The sequence below is a fragment of the Phyllobates terribilis genome, unplaced genomic scaffold (genome assembly GCF_046119375.1).
Source record: "Phyllobates terribilis strain yellow unplaced genomic scaffold, ASM4611937v1 Scaffold_1__5_contigs__length_1240528914, whole genome shotgun sequence".
NCBI classification, from domain to species: Eukaryota; Metazoa; Chordata; class Amphibia; order Anura; family Dendrobatidae; genus Phyllobates; species Phyllobates terribilis.
Genome location: NW_027362761.1, coordinates 780,295,280 through 780,318,289, shown reverse-complemented (window position 1 = coordinate 780,318,289; position 23,010 = coordinate 780,295,280). Strand labels below are relative to the sequence as shown.

The window sequence follows — 23,010 nt, the reverse complement described above, 5'->3', positions numbered from 1 at the left end:
TTTTATTGTTTTTTGGCCTTTGGATTTTTCTCTCCTTTAGATATTTCTTTGGGATCAATAGTTTTGTCTAAAATGATGTTGCATTGTGCATTTTCTACAGGCTGATAAAGCTCGTAGTATGGGTGCAAGGGTCTACTGTGTTGGAGTTCTGGATTTCAAGTATGATCAGGTGAATATGGAATAAAAATGCAAGATTATTCAGTTTAGTGAGATCTCATACACACAGTAGCGTCATGTGCATAGACCCAGTTCTGAAGCACCTGAGTATATGCTGGTGTACAGGCTTGTTTGGGTGCAATACTTATGGAGATATTCTCTCCATGAAGCAATGTTTGTTTTCTTGAAAGGTTGAGAATTTTGTTTTGAGCCTGCAAACATCTTCAGGGCAGCCTTTGGCCTCATTTACACAACTGTCTGACAGAAATAATAACTAATTTTTTCTTATGCTGTAAAAAGGGGGAAAGCTGTTGCTAAATACAACAATCAATATATTTCTGATAGATGATTTTTATGAATAATGCCACATGTTTCCTTCTCCCAGCTGCTTAGTCTCAACCTTTACAGGAGATTTACAGTCAGTAAAAAGTTACGGTCACAAGATGTTAGCGTGGGACAAGAGCGGTGCTGGGAAGAGCAGGAGACAGCCTCTGGTAACTATAATACTAGGGTCAGGGAACTTAGATTAATGGCACCACTCCAGCGCTGAAATAAAAAAAAGCATTGTTATAGTTACCAGCTGCTGTTTTCTGCTCTCCCCAGCACCACTCTAGTCCCGCGCCGACATCTTGTGACTGCAACTTCTGACTGACTGTAAGCCAGAGATAACAGTTACAAGCTCTCAATGTAAGTCTATGAGAGCCTCTTCTGGAGAATCCCTTTCGGGTGAAGTCTTGCAATGCAGATTTTGTTGCAGAAATTTCATCTGCGTTGAAATTTCAGATATTACTGTTATTACCACCATAATCACACCATTCGGATGAATAGAACTGGCTTTCTGTCACAGAACATCCTGCATCAAATCTGCCATGTTTAAATATACGCAAAAGTTGATTTGACATTTCCATAAAACACGCACCTTGCCCAAATTGGAATACCCCGATTGACTGCTTAGTCTCCTGACCTAAACGAACTGCCTTCAATATGTCTGAGGCCGCTAGCTTAGAAACGAAAACTTGGTGGTCGCCCGAATATCAAGATTCAAGCACAATCTGGGTTTTGTGTACCGGCCCAGTTTATTAAGGAAACCTGTCAGGAGTTCTAGACTGTTCAAATCACGGGTAGCATTAATCAAAGTCCAGATATGTTATTGCAGCAGTGCATGTTTTTCTCCAAATTACTGTGTTTCAGAGAATACACAAGTTGAAAAGATGCCGGGAACTATTTGTCTGGGATGACTGGCACTTCTATGTCAAACACAGCTTGACACATTTTTAACAACTGGATTTGCATCGCTGAAATAAATCTCTCTACCCCTACATCATGCTGCTCTCAGATTACATAGCAAAAAACCTGCTGACAGATTCCCTTTAACAGTCCAGATCTCTGTCAGTGTAAGAAGGCATAGACCAATTCTATAGTGATTACCTCCTTATACAAATTTATTGTCATTTACTAATTAAAAGTATTTAGTAATTTATTTATAATAACATTTACTTTAGTTATGTATTTCATTTAAATTCCCAGAGAACCCTTTTAAATATTATTTTCAAGAAATATACTTATGTTTCTCATTCTTCAGCTGACTTTGAAGCCTCCACTGTGTCTTTTGTAGTAGTCATTTTTTACATTTATTTCCTTTTGCACCAGTTTTTGGAACTGTTAATTGTCTAATAACATCAGTTCTAATGTTTCTTCCATTCAGTGTACTGGACTTTGCAGATGAGTAAAGTAGTAGAAAGAAAAAATCCTACCAATGTGATCAGTTTTCATTAACCTTATTTCTACCATTCTAAAAACAAGCTTTATCTAGCTTCTATAAAATTGTCATAACACATATCTAACAGTATTTGCTTCCTAAACACTTTCCATTTATTTCTGAAAGCTGATAAAAATTGCTGACTCCGAAGAACATGTGTTTGCTGTTGAAGGTGGATTTAAAGCTTTGGGAGGGATCATTAATTCAGTAAGTACCACAATGTAAATGGACTAGTTGTAAATTTCTGAATGTTCCAACTTGGTATTTGCAGCATAAGTGTACATTTAATAACTGCAGTCTTGTCAGATTTATCCTTTTAAGAATAAAAAAGCCAGAAAATTCCAGCTTAAGATCTTATTAAAACTGTGTGCCTGAACATGACTTGGCTGCATATGTTTATTATTTATTTTTTTTACCAAAGAAGTCAGATCTTACATAGAAGTAATCTTGACAACACTCTAGAAAATCGCTTTTGTCTTTATCGTGCACCATAGAATTATACAGGTAGTATTTTTTGTGTATCACTTGTGTATTCCTGTTTTAGTTGATGTGCCATTTTTGGTTCGTTTGCAGTTAATTTACTTTTTCCTTCGGAGATGCTTCCCCTAAGGGTGTGTTATGTTTTGAAGCTTCAATTTGTTTGTATCTGTCTACTGCTGGTGATATGTTTCTCCCTGTCAGCATATCGAAATGTGAAGCAGCATATCATAGAAATACAATAGAGATTCTTATACGTACAGTATAGAAAAACAGTGTGTTTTAGAAGAGTTTTATAACTTTGCAGTTCATCAATAGACTCTTCTACTATATCACTATTATAATACATATAGCAGAACTAATTTGGCAGATTCTAAAAACTAAGAATAACTAAAAATAAGAAAAAAACATTTTTTAAAAGCAGAATTCAAGATAAAAGATGTTCCGTGATTTGCTCCTATTAGCAACAAAGACAGTTATCTTTTAGATAGTTTCATGAATCTCTCCCAATATCTTAAACTGTGTGAAAGGAAATACAAATGAATAAACTGGGTGGGGGAGGGGAGCATGTATTGGCCTGTTAGTCAAAATAGAGGTCAGATTTAACAGTTTCTACCATATTACTCAGCCATTTTGCTTAAGATGAAATAGCACACACAGTTTTTTAACCCCTTCAGGACCCAGCCTATTTTGACCCTAAAGACCTTGGCATTTTTGTCAATTCTGACCAGTGTCCCTTTACGAAGTAAAAACTCTGGAACACTTCAACGGATCCTAGCGATTCTGAGATTGTTTTTTCGTGACATATTGGGCTTCATGTTAGTATTAAATTTAGGTCGATAATATTTGCGTTTATTTGTGAAAAAATCAAAAATATGGGAAAAATTTTGAAAATTTTGCAATTTTCAAATTTTGAATTTTTATTCTGCTAAACTAGAGAGTGATGTGACACAAAATAGTTAATAAATAACATTTCCCACATGTCTACTTTACATCAGCACAATTTTTGAAAAAAAAAAAATTTTTGGTAGGAAGTTAGAAGGGTTCAAAGTTCATCAGCAAATTTTCTTTTTTCCAGCAAAATTTGCAAAGCCATTTTTTTTAGTGACCACATCACATTTGAAGTCCCTTTGAGGGGTGTACATGACAGAAAACACCCAAAAGTGACACCATTCCAAAAACTGCACCCCTCAAGCTACTCAAAACTACATTCAAGAAGATTATTAACCCTTCAGGTGCATCACAGGAACTAAAGCCACATGGAAGAAAAAAATGAACATTTTTATTTTTCTAACAAAAATTTTCTTTTAGCCTAAATTTTTTAATTTTCACATGGGTAACAGGATAAAATGCATCCTAAAATTTGTTGGTCAATTTCTCCTTAGTACACTGATACCTCATATGTGGTCATAAACCACTGTTTGGGCACACGGCAGGGCTCAGAAGGGAAGGAGCGCCATTTTACTTTTTGAATGGAAAATTAGCTCCAAAAGTCAAATTGCGCTCCTTCTCTTCTGAGCCCTGTCATGTGCCCAAACAGTGGTTTACGACCACATATGAGGAATCAGTGTACTCAGGAGAAATTGACCAATACATTTTAGGATGCATTTTATCCTGTTACCCATGTGAAAATTAAAAAATTTAGGCTAAAAGAAAATTTTTGTGAAAAAAAAAGTACTTTTTTGTTTTCACAGATCATTTTGTGAAGCACCTGGGGGTTCCAAGTGCTCACTATGCATCTAGATAGGTGCCTTGGGGGGTCTAGTTTCCAAAGTGGGGTCACTTGTGGGGGAGCTCCACTGTTTAGGCACATTAGGGGCTCGCCAAACGCAACATGGTGTCCGCTAACAATTTGAGCCGATTTTCCATTCAATTTGTTAGCGGACACCATGTCGCGTTTGGAGAGCCGCTGTGTGGCCAAACATTGGAGCTCCCCCACAAGTGACCCCATTTTGGAAACTAGACCCCCCAAGGCACCTATCTAGATGCACAGTGAGCACTTGGAACCCCCAGGTCATTCACAAATTAATCCGTAAAAATAAAAAAGTGTTTTTTTTTCCACTTTTTCATTTTTATGAATCAATTTGTGAAGCACCTGGGGGTTCCAAGTGCTCACTATGCATCTAGATAGGTGCCTTGGGGGGTCTAGTTTCCAAAATGGGGTCACTTGTGGGGGAGCTCCAATGTTTGGGCACACAGCGGCTCTCCAAAAGCAACATGGTGTCCGCTAACAAATTGTCGGCTCAAATTGTTAGAAGACACCATGTTGCGTTTGGAGAGCCGCTGTGTGGCCAAACATTGGAGCTCCCCCACAAGTGACCCCATTTTGGAAACTAGACCCCCCAAGGCACCTATCTAGATGCATAGTGAGCACTTGGAACCCCCAGGTCCTTCACAAATTAATCCGTAAAAATAAAAAAGTGTTTTTTTTTCCACTTTTTCATTTTTATGAATCAATTTGTGAAGCACCTGGGGGTTCCAAGTGCTCACTATGCATCTAGATAGGTGCCTTGGAGGGTCTAGTTTCCAAAATGGGGTCACTTGTTGGGGAGCTCCAATGTTTGGGCACACAGCGGCTCTCCAAAAGCAACATGGTGTCCGCTAACAAATTGTCGGCTCAAATTGTTAGAAGACACCATGTTGCGTTTGGAGAGCCGCTGTGTGGCCAAACATTGGAGCTCCCCCACAAGTGACCCCATTTTGGAAACTAGACCCCCCAAGGCACCTATCTAGATGCATAGTGAGCACTTGGAACCCCCAGGTCCTTCACAAATTAATCCGTAAAAATAAAAAAGTGTTTTTTTTTCCACTTTTTCATTTTTATGAATCAATTTGTGAAGCACCTGGGGGTTTCAAGTGCTCACTATGCATCTAGATAGGTGCCTTGGGGGGTCTAGTTTCCAAAATGGGGTCACTTGTTGGGGAGCTCCAATGTTTGGGCACACAGGGACTCTCCAAACGCAACATGGTTCCAATTTGTTAGTGGACACCATTGTGTAGTGTATGTCAGGTTGGTGTGCGGTGTGGTATATTGTAGTGTATACACCACACACACACACACACACTACAACACACACACCAACCTGACATAGCCTACTAAGCTGAGTACGCCCTAGACTGGGATGAGTGGGACGGGCGGGACATTTTGTGTGCTGTGTGCGTGTGTAAAAAAAAAAAAAAAATCGAAACTTTATTATAGTGTGAGTGTACGTGTGTGTGTGTGTGTGCTTGGTGTAACCTTCTGCAGTCACGTGTGGGGGCTGTCAGGCGTAGGGGGCTGTCAGGCGTAGGGGGCTGTCAGGCGTAGGGGGCTGTCAGGCGTAGGGGGCTGTCAGGCATAGGGGGGCTGTCAGGCGTAGGGGGGCTGTCAGGCGTAGGGGGGCTGTCAGGCGTACGGGGGCTGTCAGGTGTACGGGGGCTGTCAGGCGTACGGGGCTGTCAGGCGTAGGGGGGGGGCTGAAGAGATGGAGGAGCCAGCAGCTGCAGCAAGGGGGGTGATCACTGGGGCAGGAGCCGGCAGTAGCAAGGGGGGTGATCACTGGGGCAGGAGCCGGCAGCAGCAAGGGGGGTGATCACTGGGGCAGGAGCCGGCAGCAGCAAGGGGGGTGATCACTGGGTTTCCGGGGGGGGGGGATGATCACTGGGATGGGGGGGTGCACACTGGGGATGGGGAGTGAACACTGGGGACAGGGGGGGTGAACACTGGGGGGGTGAACACTGGGGTCAGGGGGGGTGAACACTGGGGACAGGGGGGTGAACACTGGGGACAGGGGGGGTGAACACTGGGGACAGGGGGGGTGAACACTGGGGACAGGGGGGGTGAACACTGGGGGAGGGGTGATTATTGGGAGGTGGGGGGTGATATCACTGGGACTGGGGGATGGTGGGTTTGATCACAGGAGCAGGGCATTTACACTGAGCCTGCTGCTGCTGTGATCACAGTCCACCGGCTGTCAGAAGGAGAGCAGCAGCCGGTGGATGAAGACGTGGGAGAGGGAGCAGAGGGAGCGGAGGTCGGGGTGCAGGTATGAAAGTGGAGGGGGGGTCGGGGGTGGAGGGGGGACAGGGTGGAGTGGAGGGGGGGTCGGGGGGGAGCGGGGGCAATACTACCTGATGCAGATCAGCGGCGGCAGCAGGCGATCAGCGGCGGCAGCAGGCGATCCACGGGGGGGCAGCTGCAGAGGGTCCACGGGGGGGCAGCAGCAGAGGGTCCACAGGAGGCAGCAGCAGAGGGTCCACAACGGCCGGCACCCGATCCATGGACGGGCAGTTGCGGCCATCATTAAAAACTCCCTCCACATCTGATTGGGGCTAGTATCCATGTGACGCTAGCCCCCCAATCAGATCTGGGGGGAGGGGGGGACAGAGGTGACACTCCCCCCAGCCAATGGCTGATGCTGTAAGCATCAGGCCATGCCCAGATTTAAATATTACACCAATTTTCATTGGTGAAATATTTAATTCATACCGATTGGCAGTTTCATTAAAAGTGAAAATGAAACAGCCAATCGGAGGGGTCCCAGGCACGGGGGGGTTAATCCACCCCCCGGGGGGTCGACTTCAGGATGTCCAGTTGCAGTAGCAACTGTGACACCTGAGCGACCCCGCTCGCAGGCGCTGCAGGGGGTCTTTCCCTCCATGTCACAGACGCTGTGACATGGGTCGGGAACGAACTGTTTTCCATGTCACAAACGGTGTGACACGGGTCGGGAAGGGGTTAATGCAGTTTTCTGAGCTAAAACAGAAATGGATACAAAAGATCCACTTTTGGCTTTGGTCCAAAAATATATAAGTATAAATGTATAAAATTATCATGCTTTTCACAATAGTAAGTATCATAAGAGGCTTCAGGCCTTGTTAAAAATACAAACCATGTCACTGCCTGATGACATTTGCACAGAATACCCTCTGATGAGTCTTCGAATCTTAACGTCTCACATTTAAACCATATACTTTGTCACCAACTAATGTGAATGCATTCAACAATTTTACAGATAAATATAATGCATATATAATGTGTCACTAATAGAGATGAACGCCCTCATGTGACACCCAGTATTGGGGTGTGTGCTAGATTGGCTTGCAGGCTTGGCAGGATGGGACATAATCGATATGAGGGTTGGTGTTTCCCTGGCAATGCAATACTTGCATACTATTGGTTGTTACTTAGTACTTAAGCCTTGTACACATTTCCTATCAGGACTTAGGCGCTCTATTGGCTCCCCATATGCTGCCCAATACATATTCATGATCCACTCAGGAGTGATTGGATCTAGGTAACCATGGCTATGGGGTAGCCATTAATGGATTGGTGGACTGTTTAAATGTTCTTTTGTAAGCAATTGATATAAAATTGTATATGGGGATTATTTTGCATCTTTTTATCTTACAATGTATTGATAATGTGTATTGCTGTGAGGGATTATATGTCCTGCATTGATGTTTTTTTTGTAGCTATTGTATTTTAAATTAGTGGGTTTGGCTTCTGTGGTAATTGGTGCATGTGTTTCAGCCACACTATATAAATCTGCTCTGTATGTTTCTGTGTATACTTGATAAAGACCTATCACTGGTCGAAACGTTGCATGATGGCGGAATAGACTTCGACTTTTGAAATGCATCACCCTGGACTGGACACTGTTTGTTTGCCACTATGCTGTTAATCCTCCAAGTGGGTTCCTAGGAACTTTGAATGAGCGTCCATCTTAGTGAGTGCTGTCAGTCAGCCTTCCTTCTTTTCTGTGAAACTCTTTGTATCCTGTCTTTTAGCCAATTCCTTACCCATCTGCATATAGTTTCCCCTAGTCCCTACTTCAGGAGCTTCAGTACAAAGCTATGAGGAGTGCCATGCATACCAGGATTGGGGATGAGGGAGCCATGCACACCAGGATGAGGGATTGGGTGCCATGCATACCAGGTCTCTGGGCTGAGGAGGCCATACATACCAGAATAGGGACGAGGGGTGCCATGTATGCCAGGATGAGGGGTACCATACATACCAGAATAGGGATGCGGGGTACCATACATACCAGGATGAGGGATGGGGTGCCATGCATACCAGGATGAGGGGTACCATACATACCAGGATGAGGGATGGGGTGCCATGCATACCTGGATGAGGGGTACCATACATACCAGAATAGGGATGAGGGGTACCATGCATACCAGGATAGGAATGCCGGGTACCATGCATACCAGGATGAGGGATGGGGTGTCATGCATACCAAGATTGGGGGATGAGGGGTACCATACATACCAGGATTAGGGGGTGAGGGGTGCAATGCATTCTAAGATTAGGGGATGAGGGGTACCAAGCATACCAGGATTGGGGGATGAGGGGTACCAAGCATACCAGGATTGGGGGATGAGGGGTACCATGTCTACCAGGATTGTGGGGTGAAGGGACCATGCATACCAGGATTGAGGGGTGAGGGGGTGGCATGCATACCAGGATTGGGGGATGAGGAGTGCCATGCATACTAGGATAGGGATAAGGGTGCCATACATACCAGGATTGGGGATGAGGGAGCCATGCATACCAGGATGAGGGGGCCATACATACCAGGATTGGGGATGAGGGAGCCATGCTTACTAGGATGAGGGATTGGGTGCCATGCATACCAGGTTTCTGGGCTGAGGAGGCCATACATACCAGAATAGGGATGAGGAGTGCCATGTATACCAGGATGAGGGGTACCATACATACAAGAATAGGGATGCGGGGTACCATGCATACCAGGATGAGGTGCCATGCATACCAGGATGAGGGGTACCATACATACCAGAATAGGGATGAGGGGTACCATGCATACCAGGATAGGAATGCCGGGTACCATGCATACCAGGATGAGGGATGGGGTGTCATGCATACCAAGATTGGGGGATGAGGGGTACCATACATTCCAGGATTAGGGGGTGAGGGGTGCCATGCATACCAGGATTGGGGGATGAGGGGTACCAAGCATACCAGGATTGGTGGATGAGGGGTACCATGCATACCAGGATTGAGGGGTGAGGGGGGGACCATGCATTCCAGGATTGGGGGGTGAGGGAACCATGCATACCAGGATGAGGAATGGGGTGCCATGTATACCAGGATGAGGGGTACCACACATACCAGGATTGGGGAGTGAGGGGACCATGCATACCAGGATTGGGGGGTGAGGGGACCATGCATACCAGAATAGGGATGTGGGGGGGCATGCATACCAGGATTCAGATGAGGGGCCATACATACCAGGATAGGGATGAGGTGTACCATATATACCAGGATAGGGATGAGGGATACCATGCATACCAGGATGAGGGATGGGGTGCCATGCATACCAGGATAGGGGGATGAGGGGTACCATCCATACCAGGATGAGGGGTACCATGCATACCAGGATAGGGATGAGGGATGGGGTACCATGCATACCAGGATAGGGATGAGGAGTGCCATGCATACCAGGATGGGGGTGAGAGGCCCATGCATACCAGCATAAGGCTGAGGGGGCCATGCATACCAGGATTGGGGGTGAGGGGTGCCATGCATACCAGGATTGGGGTTGAGGGGTGCCATGCATACCAGGATTGGGTATGAGGGAGCCATGCATACCAGGATGAGGGTTGAGGGGTACCATGCATTCCCAGTTTGGGGGTGAGGGGTGCCATGCATACCATGATTGTGGGTGAGGGGTGCCATGCATACCAGAATTGGGGGTGAGGGGTGCCATGCATACCAGGATTGGGGGTGAGGGGTGCCATGCATACCAGGATGGGGGTGAGGGGTGCCATGCATACCAGGATGGGGATGAGGGGTACCATGCATACCAGGATAGGATGGTGGGAACAGGATGGGGGCAGCACAAATACCAGGATGGGGTCAGCGCAAATACCAGGAGGGGGACAGCACATACCAGCATGGGAGACCATATACCAATAAAAATGCTCGCCACCCGGGCATAGAACGGGTTCAATAGCTAGTCTCTTATAATGTTTTTAGAAAATTTGCACACCACTGATTTCAAACATACCAAATGGTAGTTGCATGGATCCACCTTATTACCTTTCTTGAATATGTATGCCAATCTTTTGGAATTGACATTGTTACAATAGAGTCTAAGAAGATGAGGCATAACGGTCTGTAAATTACTATTCTGAACTCCCTTCATATCCATGGATGAATACTGTCTGGTATGGGAGCTTTTGCAATATTTAATTTGTTCAGTCGCATCTGTACTTGTTAAGTTTGTTATTTTGGGTGGTAAACCTACTGTTTAAATGTGTTATTCTGGGTCATACACCATGATTATTGCCTTGTAAAATTATACCTGGTAGTTGATATGAAACAAATTTAAGAAGGCTGCTATAATAAAAAAATCAGCTAAAATATTATATTGAAAATAGCATTTAAATGTTCTAAAGGAATTATGTAACACAGAGATTGAAATAGGTCTACAAAAATAACATATAGTAAAATGCATCAAGTGCACAAAATACCCCCTTACCCTTTGGTTTAGACAAGATTTCAAATCTATGTCTCTATGTCAGCAAACTTCTCAGGTGCTGATTCATCATAGAGTTTACGTCAGAATTCTGGCATAAAACACATTAAAATGACAGTAAAATTTAGCTATGTGTGACATTTTTATTCCAAAGTAGGTCAAGCTTGGATGGGATTGAATGGTGGGAAACCTGTCCTACAAGTTCTTCAAAAATGACTCCACTAAGTGACATAACTTACACCAGAAATCTTCTCCAGCTACTGACTTGAGTAACATTTTTGGCGGAGTGACACGCCAGTTGTAAGATGCGATTAATTCATTATGTGGCATGCACCTGTTACTGAATTAGATGCATCTCACTCCAATGCTCCCTTCATTAATACTGGAGAGCACAATGGCGTTGTTAATAAATCGGGCCCAATGTGTTCCAATAGCTTTTTTTATATTACAGGCATGGAAATGGTCTCTTATTTTATTTTTTAATTTCAGTGTCTTTTGCCCTACATAACAGAGGCCACAAGACCACTATAAGAAATAGATTAATGTCATAACTGATTTATCTCATATGTTTTACTGTCTTGAGATTTAAAAGAGGCAACTTTCTTAAATCTCTCATATACGTAGCATGTACTAAAGTTGTACATGCTACATAAAAACGAAATTGTTCTAAATTGTTAATTTCTTTCATTTTTCATTTTAATTTCTTTAATGGAATAAGTTTTAACCAATCTATCTTTAATATTTGGAGCCCTTTTATAAACTATGGATGATTTATCTAGAATGCACAGAATTATCGGTCATAATTAAAAATCTGCCAGTTTTTTCTATCAATTTCCTTATCTTTCGAGCCATATTGTTCTGTTTCAAATGTGTATTTAAATTTACTATCCACTACACAAAACTTTTTGGCTTTTCCAACTTGTAACTGACTAATTGGTTTCTGTTTTACCTCTTAAGGCTATGTGCATACGAAGCGTTTTTGATGCGTTTGCGAAAACACTTGTTAACAGATCTGCCAGCTATAGCAATGGTAATCCTGATGTGCTGTGCACATGATGTGGAAATTTCCACTCAGGATTACCATTGCGAAAAAAAACGCAGCATGGCCATTGTTCGGGCGTTTCCACCGTGAATTTTCGCCCATTGGCTTGAATTGAACCGCAGCAAAAACGCAGGTATAATATCTATACGTGCGGATTTGCTGCGTTTCATTTAAAGCCAACGGGCGCGAATTCGCTCCGGAAATACGCTGCGGGTGGTACCCGGGTCAGGAGAGGAGGACTACTACTCCTCTCATCCGACTGACGCTCCCTCTGATAACAGCGAGAGCGGCGTGTCTTTGGGGAGCAGTAGTCTGCTCTGCCCAGCCAGCGTGCCTGCTGTTAAAAAAAGAAAAAAAAAGTAAAAGTTAAAAAAAAAACAAAAAAAAAAAAAAAAACCTTATACTCACCTGTCCGGTGCCCCACAGTGTCCTCCTGGTCCACCGGTGGCAATGCAATGCTCCCGGCGGCTGGCGGTACACTGCTGGGAGCACGCTCGCCCCCAGCAGTGTACTGAGCTGCCAGGACCTGTGGTCACGTGACCGATTAGCTGATCGCTCATGTGATCTCACCGTGGGAACATTCTCAAGAATGCTCCCATGGTGGTGAGCTCACCAGGGCTGATCAGCTGATGAACCCCAGGTTGAACCCCAACCTCCTGCAGCAGCATGTACTGTATACTAATAGAAGTGATTTTACACTCCTGTCAGTATATATTGCTGTCTTCTACAGCAGTGACATCAGTGATCGCCGAGGGACAATCATTGGAGGTAATCGTGGACTACATCGTGACGGCGGACATGTGAGGGATATGGTTGTTTGTTATTTTACTTTTTTTTCAGAAGATCGAAGGCTTTGGGGACTGGGTATACAATAAAATTATAATTTAAAAAAAACACAAACGTGTTTTTTATTTCATTAAAATACTTTATTCTGGCCGTGTATTTATTGAAAAAGCGCCGACAACTTTACTACGCGGTTAGTAATGGGCTCCCTCCATTACTAACCTGGGCTTCACGACAGCCGCCAATGCAAGGCTGACATGAACCCCTAACCCCATTACCCCACTCGCCACCGCTACAGGGCAGCGGAAAGAGTGGAGGCTAAGCGCCAGATTTGGAGCATCTTATTGATGCGCCATTTCTGGGACTGCTGAGGGGTGATATTAATAGCCGCAGAGGGGGCTAGTATCCATGGCCCCTTCCCTGGCTATTAATATCAGCCCGCAGCTGTCTGTTTAGCCTTTTCTGGTTAGATGTTATAGGGGGACCCTACGTCAATTTTTTTCTGGGGTCCCCCTGTAATCTAGCCAGTAAAGGCTAAACAAACAGCTGTGGGCTGATATTAATAGCCAGGGAACATTGTTGTTCAATGGCCCCTACCCCAGCTACTAATATCAGCCCCCAGTGGTCAGATTTCACTCTGCTGGTTATAAAAATGACGCTGGAGCCCACGCCATTTTTTTTTATTTTAAGCTATGTGCCCACGATCCGGACGTAGCTTTTTTTGCTGCGTCCAAAATGTTGCATTCTATTGAACACAGGTAAATCCACATGTGTTCTCTGGCAATCCTCAAAGGAATTTTACGCATCATGTGCACAGCACATCAGGATTAGCATTGCAATACCTGGCAGACCGATTACCTAGAGTTTTCGCGGCAAAAAACTCAGTGAAAATGCATCAAAAACGCTACGTGTGCACTTAACCTAAGAACAATTTCTTCTTATCTGCAAAAGTTGGCTTTTTCGTTGTGATTCCAACATTCATTTTGTCTTTAATGCAGTGAGTGACAGCTCAGCAGTCCAATTGGTACAATTGGGTACCATGTAATGCTTAATTTCTACTGTGCTGGTGCTTGCAAGGGAGTTTACACTTAGTGCAATATTTAAAGAGTGACCGTCATTTTAATTTTTATTTCATAAATTAATAGTACGCATGAATATAAGAACTTTGTAATATATTTCATCAGAGAAATCTGTTTCCTTCTCTTCATGGACTGATCATTAATTTTCAAAATTCTCAATTTCTGGCTAAAATCTGTATTCAGGGAAGACAGATTATTTCATCACTGAGATAGTAGATGGCAGCTGATACTGATAGGATTCTATCTAGATATTAGGGAGAAGAGGAGTAGGCATAGAATTCTATCAGTACTGCCATCTCCTATCTAAGTAATGAAAAAATATGTCTTCACTGAATACAGATTTTACCCAGAAATTGAGAATTTTGAAAATGAATGTTCAGTCCATGAAGAGAAGGAAGCAGATTTAACTGATAAAGTATTTTGCTTGTATTCATGTGTTTCATGTTTCACACGCACCCATAGACTTGTATGGGTGTGCTTTAGCTGAATATTAGAGGCAATGGCGGCATGCTGCCATTGTTTTCTCATGCCGAACCGGCATGAAAAAAAATTGCAGATCTGCACTGCCCCATAGTATAACACTGGGCCATGTGCTATCTGATAAAACATCGGATAAAACATCGGATAGCACTATTTATTTATTGTATTATACAGTCGTGTGAGCGAGGCCTTAATGTTATAATGGGATACAATGGCACAGACACAGCATTCCAATTGGTGTCACCATAACGATGTGGTGACACTATATCACTGATTGAACTGTACTTGGAGATTGGTGAAGCTGTGTGTAATACTGCAGCGATCTGATTGGATATCCTTCCCTTATGGGTGGAGCTGTGGGCAATCCTGGTTGGATATTATTACGTAATGGTGGCGGTAACTATAGACTGTCACAGATTGGATTACACTCCGAGAAGTGTGTAACATGTAATATTACTGAAGCTACTTTACTGGAGAGCAATTGAAAATGGGCAGAGGCACTAGGATCATCAAAATTACCTTATTGGAACTGGCTATAGGCGTTGTTGGTTGGGCCTGATGACCCTGCACATCTAATCGCTAATACAGGCGAGCCCTTGCTTTTCTATTGGTCGGGGGAAGTTCCTTCTGGATGGAATTGGTGTGTGATTTACATGTATATAAGGCACAAGGTTTGGCTGCCGAATGTGGCCAGCAACTTTGCCCCTATGTTATCACTCACATTTTGTGAATATCAACTTACACTGCCAGTCCCTGTTGATCCAAGGCAGGGATTAATGTTGAAGAAACGTGTAGGGCCAAATATAAGGGGCACTCTCTCAGCTATGTAGTTCTGATTTATCGCAGGAAGGGCCATAATGTTATTTTAGTAGTGTGAAGTAAACTCTCCTTACTTTATTAGAATGTTCTTAGCTGTTCCTCGTAGTGTAGTGGGGTGGATTCACTTTACCGCTTCACTGTAATTTACACATTGAATCTAGTGCCCTCCTTTCTTACTTCGCCCTTGAATTCGCCAAGTTTATAGCAATCTAGCTTAATTAGTAACCGGTGGAGGGGCGATTTATAGGGGCCTATAATTTAATTGAAGTGATGTTAGGTAGATTCTTTACTGCTCTAACCACATCATTATTTATACATTCAATTTATATCAATTATATTGCCCTCCCAGTCTTTGCCCTGAATTTCCTTTTAACTGTAAACTATCAATATTTGAAAATAATAAAAATTATATTTTAATTACTCCAATATGGATTAGACAGTGAAAATACTTCTGTTCTCCTGTGGAGGTCCTGCAGTGAAATTAAACAATTTCTGACAATTTTCTAACAGTCTGCAGATGATTGGTTTGGGACTCTGTAATAAGCTTATGACCATATCATTGGTAGAGAACCCTTCCAACAAAAAGGAATTATTCTACAGATAACCCTTTAATGACAGGTAATTCTAGGTGCTATTTATATGTACCAGATAGTTATTGTATTTATATTAGAAATTGACAGCTTGTTCAATTCTTTACTTCATGTCGACAGTTTAGACTAAAAGGGTAAAGCGACATGAGAAGATCCTGATTAGTGTTGAGCGAATTTGTTCGGCATTTCAAATTCGGGTTCGTGTTGAGGGTTCCGACTTGTTTGTGCCAAAAAATCGGCTCCTCCCATGCTTGACATCTGCGTGACAGTGTGGCAAATCAGGGATGTTCATGGGCGGAGCGGATTTTTTTGGCGTGAACAAGCCGGAACCCTGAACACGAACCCGAATTTGAAATGCTTCGCTCAACACTAATCCTGATATATAACTTGGTGTTGTAAGCTACATCAAGAAAATTGACCTAATTGTTTTCCTAGATCTCAGATTTCATAGTCACTCTTCCTTTGGACTTCCTCTTTAGTTTGTGTCATCACACAGACACTAGCTAGGAGCTGCCATTGTGTGTTGTCGTGGCACATGTTCAGTGCACAGATGTTTGGCATCACTTGAAAGTAAGAAATTATTATTTTTTATATCAACGAAAAAGAGAGGCAGTCATATTTCCAATGCATTCATTATGAAAAAGAGTATAATGCTCAAAATATAATGCATTTATGCCATGCCAAGTTACATATCGCATGCTTTTACTTTGTTAAAAGTTATTTATTATCTAATCTTCAGAGTAAGGACAGAAGTAAGAAGCTTTTCACTTGAGCTGATTGACTACTATTTTGATGAGTGTAGGGTGCCAGTTATGAGCAACCTATTTCTTTGTTCTTCAAAAATGTCCTCACTGGTCTGCCGGTCTGTCAGCTATGAGCCATAGGTGAGACTATTGTTGTGGTACAACCTATATATAATAGAAAATAATTTTATATTTTTTTCATTGAACTTTTATTATTATATTTTTAAATACTGTAATACTACTATGGGGTGTGGAGGTGACAAAAATAGCTGAGATCAGGGGATTGAACTCAAACTTATGTTTAACTGACTGTATAAAATCAACTCCCCTCTCTCACAAAGAAGAGAATATCATCAGATTTTCTCATTTCTTGAAATAAAACCTGAGATTAGAGGTGAGCAGATCGATCTGCTGAAGAATGGTTTCAAGATAAATTTCCTGAAATTTGCAGGTCCTTGCAATTCGATTAGTGCAGATCGTAAAAGAAAAAAAAATGATGCTAAATATGAGCCAATTAGACAAAACTCATATTCACCTGTTCACGCAAATTTAATGTCCCTAATTAAGCTCTGTGCCCTCTCCATACCTTAGAGCACAATAAACATAAGATGTAGAAAAAATGTAAATAATACTTAAACTCACCTTGCCGCTTACCTCCCTACCCCTTTTTCACATTACTGTCACGTGTCCAGTCCTTGCCTCATCTTCTTGTCAACACCATGACCACTGAAAGTTCACCTGGAGCCTGGAGTTCACCAGTAACAAGATGTGACAAAGATTGGACGAGTGACGGTGAGGAGCAGAGGGGCTGGAGAAGTGAGTAGTAACGTGAGTATAAGTATACTTTGTAACATTTTCTTGGCTCTTTACAGTTCAGAAAAATTGCTAATTTTGCCAAGTCCGTGTCAAAGAAAATTAGAATAAATCCTGAATTAAGAAATGTTTGTAATATTCTAGTAGAATTTAATTCCACTCAAAGATATTTGCTCATCTCTCATCGGCGACACACTGTTTAAGAATCAGAGAGTGAGCCAATGGCATCCGGCGTGGCCGTGCGTTCATTCCCATAATGCCCTGCAGGTATCATATCATAAGTGTAGTCAATTAGGGAGTCTAGTGCAGTGAATCAGCGAGGCTATCACAGCCAGTACAATACATAGGTGCTGGCCAAAAAGCACCATTTTATGATTTTACAGTGTAGAGATAGAAGATCAGAGCATGCAGCTCATTCCAAATAGGGATAGAAAAAGGTCCAATCTCATTGTGATTTACCACTTTAGTGTTGAAGCATATTGAAAATGAGAGTGCTAGACAGTGCTAGACTCGGTCTGTGACTAATAATTCAAAGTTTCAAATGATATAGTGAAGTGTTGTACCTGCATAGCCACTCCGTGTGACTGTGAATTGATTTATCGGAGATATACTGCAGTAACAGCACTTTAATAATGCATGTTTGTTATCCTTCGCACACTGAAAACAAGGAGGGCAGTTTTAAAAAATTTTGCTACTGAAACAAAATCCTAACTCCAAGGCTCGTGTGTCAAAGAAAGTCTACTTCCTGCATTGTAGGATGGACTCAAAACGGGTTTAATACCCTCCTAGTCAGCATCTTATACACATATTTTTTGGACAATCAGAGGCTTTTTAGTATTGCGATTCACGGTGAATTTATTTGACATATTTTACAAGATTTTCAGAAAAAACTTGGTGAAGCCAGTAAATTTGAACTTTAAATGATCCACTCATCTCTACCTGTCAACTTTTAATATGGAATTAAGTAATCTAATTAGCTAATGTTATGCATTTGAGAAAAGTATTATAGTTTATTCGACTTTTACTGTTTGTGTTTTTTTCTGAATTGTTTGGTCCTATTACAGATAACAACAGTGTAGAACCTTCACCATAATCTATTCACCTCGAGGGAGTCCTCAACACCTTTTAGCAACAGTGGGCCATTTTGCTTGAATGCTTCATGCAGGTTTCCTTGCTTATTGAACTTAAGGGTCTTTTTTGGGCAAATTATAATGCAATAGCTGTTTTTCTTGTATGTCTTTAAACCAAAAGCAGAAGTTGATCTGAAAAGGAGAAGTGAGTTAAGGAAATGACTTATAGTCTGTACTGTTTTGGAATTTTTTCCAGTCCTGGCTAAAAATCAAACTACTGTAAAAGGAACCAAGCTCAATACAGTATTGCCATGAAGAGCATCTCTATGTTGTTTTAAAGGGAACCTGTCACCAGCACAAACATTATTAACCTGCATACATGCTCAAACATTATTAACCTGTATTAATCTGCAGGTTAATAGCATTACTAACCTGCCCAGTGCCTGCATGTAGCCGGACGCTCGAGGGAGATAATTAACTTTATAGTCCCCGGCAGCGTTCTAGTTTCAGTCACGGGGACGGTGCCGGCGCAAGTTCAGTCACCTCTCTGAGTATGCAGAATGGCGGCTGTAACCGCGCCCTTGGCCCTGATTGACAGCTGGCCCTAATGCAGAACAAGTGTCAGTCAGGCCCGGGGCCACGGTTACAACAGTCGCTCTGCAGAGCGGTGACTGAACCAGCACCGGCACTGCCCTCGTGATTGAAACTGAATGCTGCCTGGTAGAATAAAGTTATTTTCTCCCCAGAGCATTCGGCTGCATGGAGGTGCCGGGCAGGTTAGTAAGTCTATTAACCTGCAGATTAAGCCCATATGTGCAGGTTAATAGCGTTTTTACTGGTGACAGGTTCCCTTTAAAATAAATTTGTCATCAGAAAATGACCTAATGTTTAAATCAGGATTTTGTGTTAAATGTATTTTTTTTTAATGACAATTGCATTTTTTCCCACTTCATAATGTTTACAAAAATTAAAAATGAGAAATGTTGCAATTTTTACACTGGCACTGGCTATTGGGGGTATTCTAAGCCCATACTTTGTATTTTTTTTTTCAGGAAATCCGCATATATGTTATCATTCATAGACTGAATTAGACCGCATGTTTTGTATTGGAGCATTTACTGAGCTTATCCAAAAGTCATTGTGAAGGGAATGGGAGTAGCGGGATTTGTAACATCACCCATTGTTGAAGGTGGATCTTGTTCTATCAGCCGTGTATAAAGGTTTTACGTGTCATTTTAATCCCATGATTACAAAACTGCTAAAAATTATTCCTGAAAAGACAGAAAGTATGAGTGTAAAATGTCTCCAGTGGCCAATGTGAAAATTGCAAGTCTTCTAATTTTGCTTTTTTTTAGTATAGCTTTTGTTATGAAATAACAAAAAAAATGCAAAAAAAAGCGCAACATTTGATTTAAACACTGAAAAAAAAGAAAAAATTCAAAATTGGATGAAATAATGAAAAACATACAATTGTGTCATTGTTTTTTGGGCTTTGCTTTTATTGCGTTCATTGTATGATAAAAATGAACTTTCATTTACATCGATTTTTTTTATTTCAGAAGTTTAATTCAGAAGCTTCTAAAAAATTTATTTTGTCTTGTGTCACCATTTTCCGCCACCCTTAGCATTTTTATTTTTCTGTCGATAGAGCTGTGTAAGTGCTTATATATTGCACCCTGAAATGATGGTTGCATTTGGGTACATATAACATTTTTTTATTTTTATTGCATTATTTTAGGGAGGTGTGATTTCAAAAACACAATTCTGGCATTTTCTTTTTTTTTTCTTTTTAAGGCATTTATCATATGGGTTAATTAATTTTATATATTGAAATACCAGACTTTTATTGTGATTCAATTTTTTTTTATATACAGTATGGTTTTTATATTTTTAAACATTGTTTTTTTTTAAATTGATTGCCTTATTTTTTAATCTCTTTAGGGTACTTGAAACTGTGATCATCTTATCAATCATATTATATACTGCAGGACCACAGGATTACTATATACGATTAAAATCATGGTCTCCTATGAAGCTCAGTCTGAGGATGAGCTTCATAGAAGTATGTAGATGGCAGCCATTGTGCCCCTTGACTACTCTATTTAAATGCCCAATGTCTGATTGACTGTGGCGTTTACATGATTAAAGGGGAATTGTCTGCAATGCTGACATCTCGTCAATAGCTTTGCAGCTAATGAGTGAGCTCAGCCGATTATGCTGACAATAACAGTCTCTTTTAACAGCAGCAATTGGAGCTCATCTCTGGTTGTTGTTGCTAGCAACATATGCTGACTATATTATATAGCTGGCATCTACTTTATGTGGACAGATGGCAGCTACTGTGCCCCCTCCACACAGGAGTACCCTTCTCCTAACATACATGTACGTGATTTTGCACTAAGGGGTTAAAACATAATTTATAGTTTATAGTGATTTAATTATAGTATTAGTAAGATTGATAAACTTAATTTGAATCAAATCATTTGGAGTCTAATTTTATGAAAGTTGCATGTCCCAGCAAATTCGAACAATTAGCGATATGAGCGGCGTGAATCGCCAAAACAATGCCATCCACCTTTTTACTCATTGCATGAGACTGCATCAGACTGACATAAGACTGACATGACCACAGGAGAAACTGCACTGGCTTCCCAATATTTCTGTGCAGCTATGACATCAGATGGTATTGCACAGCCAACAAGGAATAAAAGCCTAAGCAGGGAATGCAACAGTCAGTATAGGTTGATTTTAGCTTGGTGAGTGTTAGAGATCACACCTCAGCAAAAGATAGGAAGAAAAAGTCCTAGAACATTGGACAAATACTCCAGACAGTAAGATGTTAAATAACTGCATCACTGAAGAAAATGAGAGTAGTTGTTTGCAAATAATACAAGCAATTATTAGTTCAAAGGAGATAGAGATAGAAGAGATGCTAGCAGCTACAGTAACAGTCTAAGGCCTCATTCACATGTCCATGTCTCCAGAATATGTGGTGACATTTTTCACACGTACTGGAGACACATACACATGTAGACCCATTCAAATGAATGGGTCTGTGCTCGTCAGTGTGTTTCCATGGACTGTGTGTCCATGAGTAAACCACGCTGACATGTCAGCCTTTTGCACACTGCACGGGCCACAAATCGTCCCACACACGTGCACACTGATGACACACGGATGACATCCATTTGTCATCAGTGTGACACGTACCGGCGCCTGGGAATCAGCATTACAGTTAGCGCTGTTCCCAAGCGCTGGGTGCTAGAGGCATTTCTCATCATTATCCTCTGCTTGAGCTGATATCAGCGTGAGCAAGGGTCAATGCTGAGAGTAGTGATGAAAGGGTAGTTATCCATCAACTCGTGAAATTGACTTAAAAAATAGCCTTTATTTTGAAAAAATTAAAAATATGAGACCATAGTGCAAATAAAAGCGTACAGAGGCTTACGCGTTTCGGATACATAGATCCTTACTCATAGCATACAATGCTGAGAGTAGTATTCAGCTCCCACTGTCTCCAACAAGTGTAAAAATAAGAATAAAATAAAAAACACATTATACTCACCTTTACACCAAATTCTGTGAAGCCATTGTCCCCTGTAAACAAACCAAAAATAATAAAAAAACAATATCACAGCGTGAGGCCACCGCATATGCTGAGGAGCAAAGGAGAATGACTCAATGCAGCGAGCGGGTCCCTGAACTGTACTGAGCTCAGTGAGTTCACTGCAGGTCAGGGGCCCGCTCGCTGCAACTTTGGACAGGTGAGGGATATATATATATATATTTTTTTTTTGGTTTGTTTACAGGGGACATGGGTTTCAGGGAAAGGTGAGTATAATGTGCTTTTTATTTTATTCTTATTTTTACATTTGTTGGAGACAGCAGGAGCTAAATACTACTCTCAACATTGTGCCCTGCTGGCAATGATTGCAGCGCAAGCTGGAGACAATGATGAGACTTGCCTTCAGCACCCGGCGCTTGGGAACAGCACTAACTGTACCTCTGATTCCCAGGCGCTGGTACATGTGATTCTCATGTGGCACACGGGCGGCACTCATTTGCCACACATATGCCACACATATGCCACACAGGTACACACGGACATGGATATCTACAGTACTGTTTTTTCCAGTCCCAGAAATATCAGGTCTTGTAAAAGATGCCTTAGTGTGATTAATCAGTGATATGGTGTAGCTGGTATCTGTCCTGCTGCATTTGAGTTACAATTAAGTATTTCTTCATTCTTTAATGCACCAGAAAGCATTTGCAAAACAACACAATCGTTTTTACTCAAAGAAAAATCTGAAAGAATTGTCAGACTGTGTACTTGGTTGTCACAAGCAAATGTACTGAGTTTCTGTATTTCTTGTGCAATAATTTTTATGAAGGGAGGAGTAATTGTTATTTTAAAAATGCAAGAGAAAAGTTTGTCTACTTCACAAAATATGTGTGTCACAAACAATCTTTATGCACATCGATTTTATTAGTCAAAATTTACATTTGTACACATCACACCAATAGAGAGCCATGTTGCAGTTGTTAAATTTTGGATGTGTACTTACTTTACATTTTTTACTACATTATTTTTGGGAAAGGGTTGAATTTTATAAACGAAATAATAGAAAAATATTTTAAAATGTAAACATTTCACTGTGCATGTCTGTTTTACTAGTCTAATTTGATAACTGCACATCATATTTAGTAATTTCT

The 23,010-nt window shown here is 41.6% G+C and overlaps 1 protein-coding gene across 1 annotated transcript in view; it reads left to right on the top strand.

Moving 5' to 3' along the window:
- Positions 1-23,010, top strand: part of ANTXR2 (ANTXR cell adhesion molecule 2) — a 260,993-nt gene that overhangs the window by 80,124 nt on the left and 157,859 nt on the right. The window contains exons 7-8 of the mRNA XM_073637003.1: positions 101-169; positions 2,042-2,122. Coding sequence (XP_073493104.1) covers positions 101-169; positions 2,042-2,122 — 150 coding nt within the window. The remainder of the gene's footprint in view (positions 1-100; positions 170-2,041; positions 2,123-23,010) is intronic.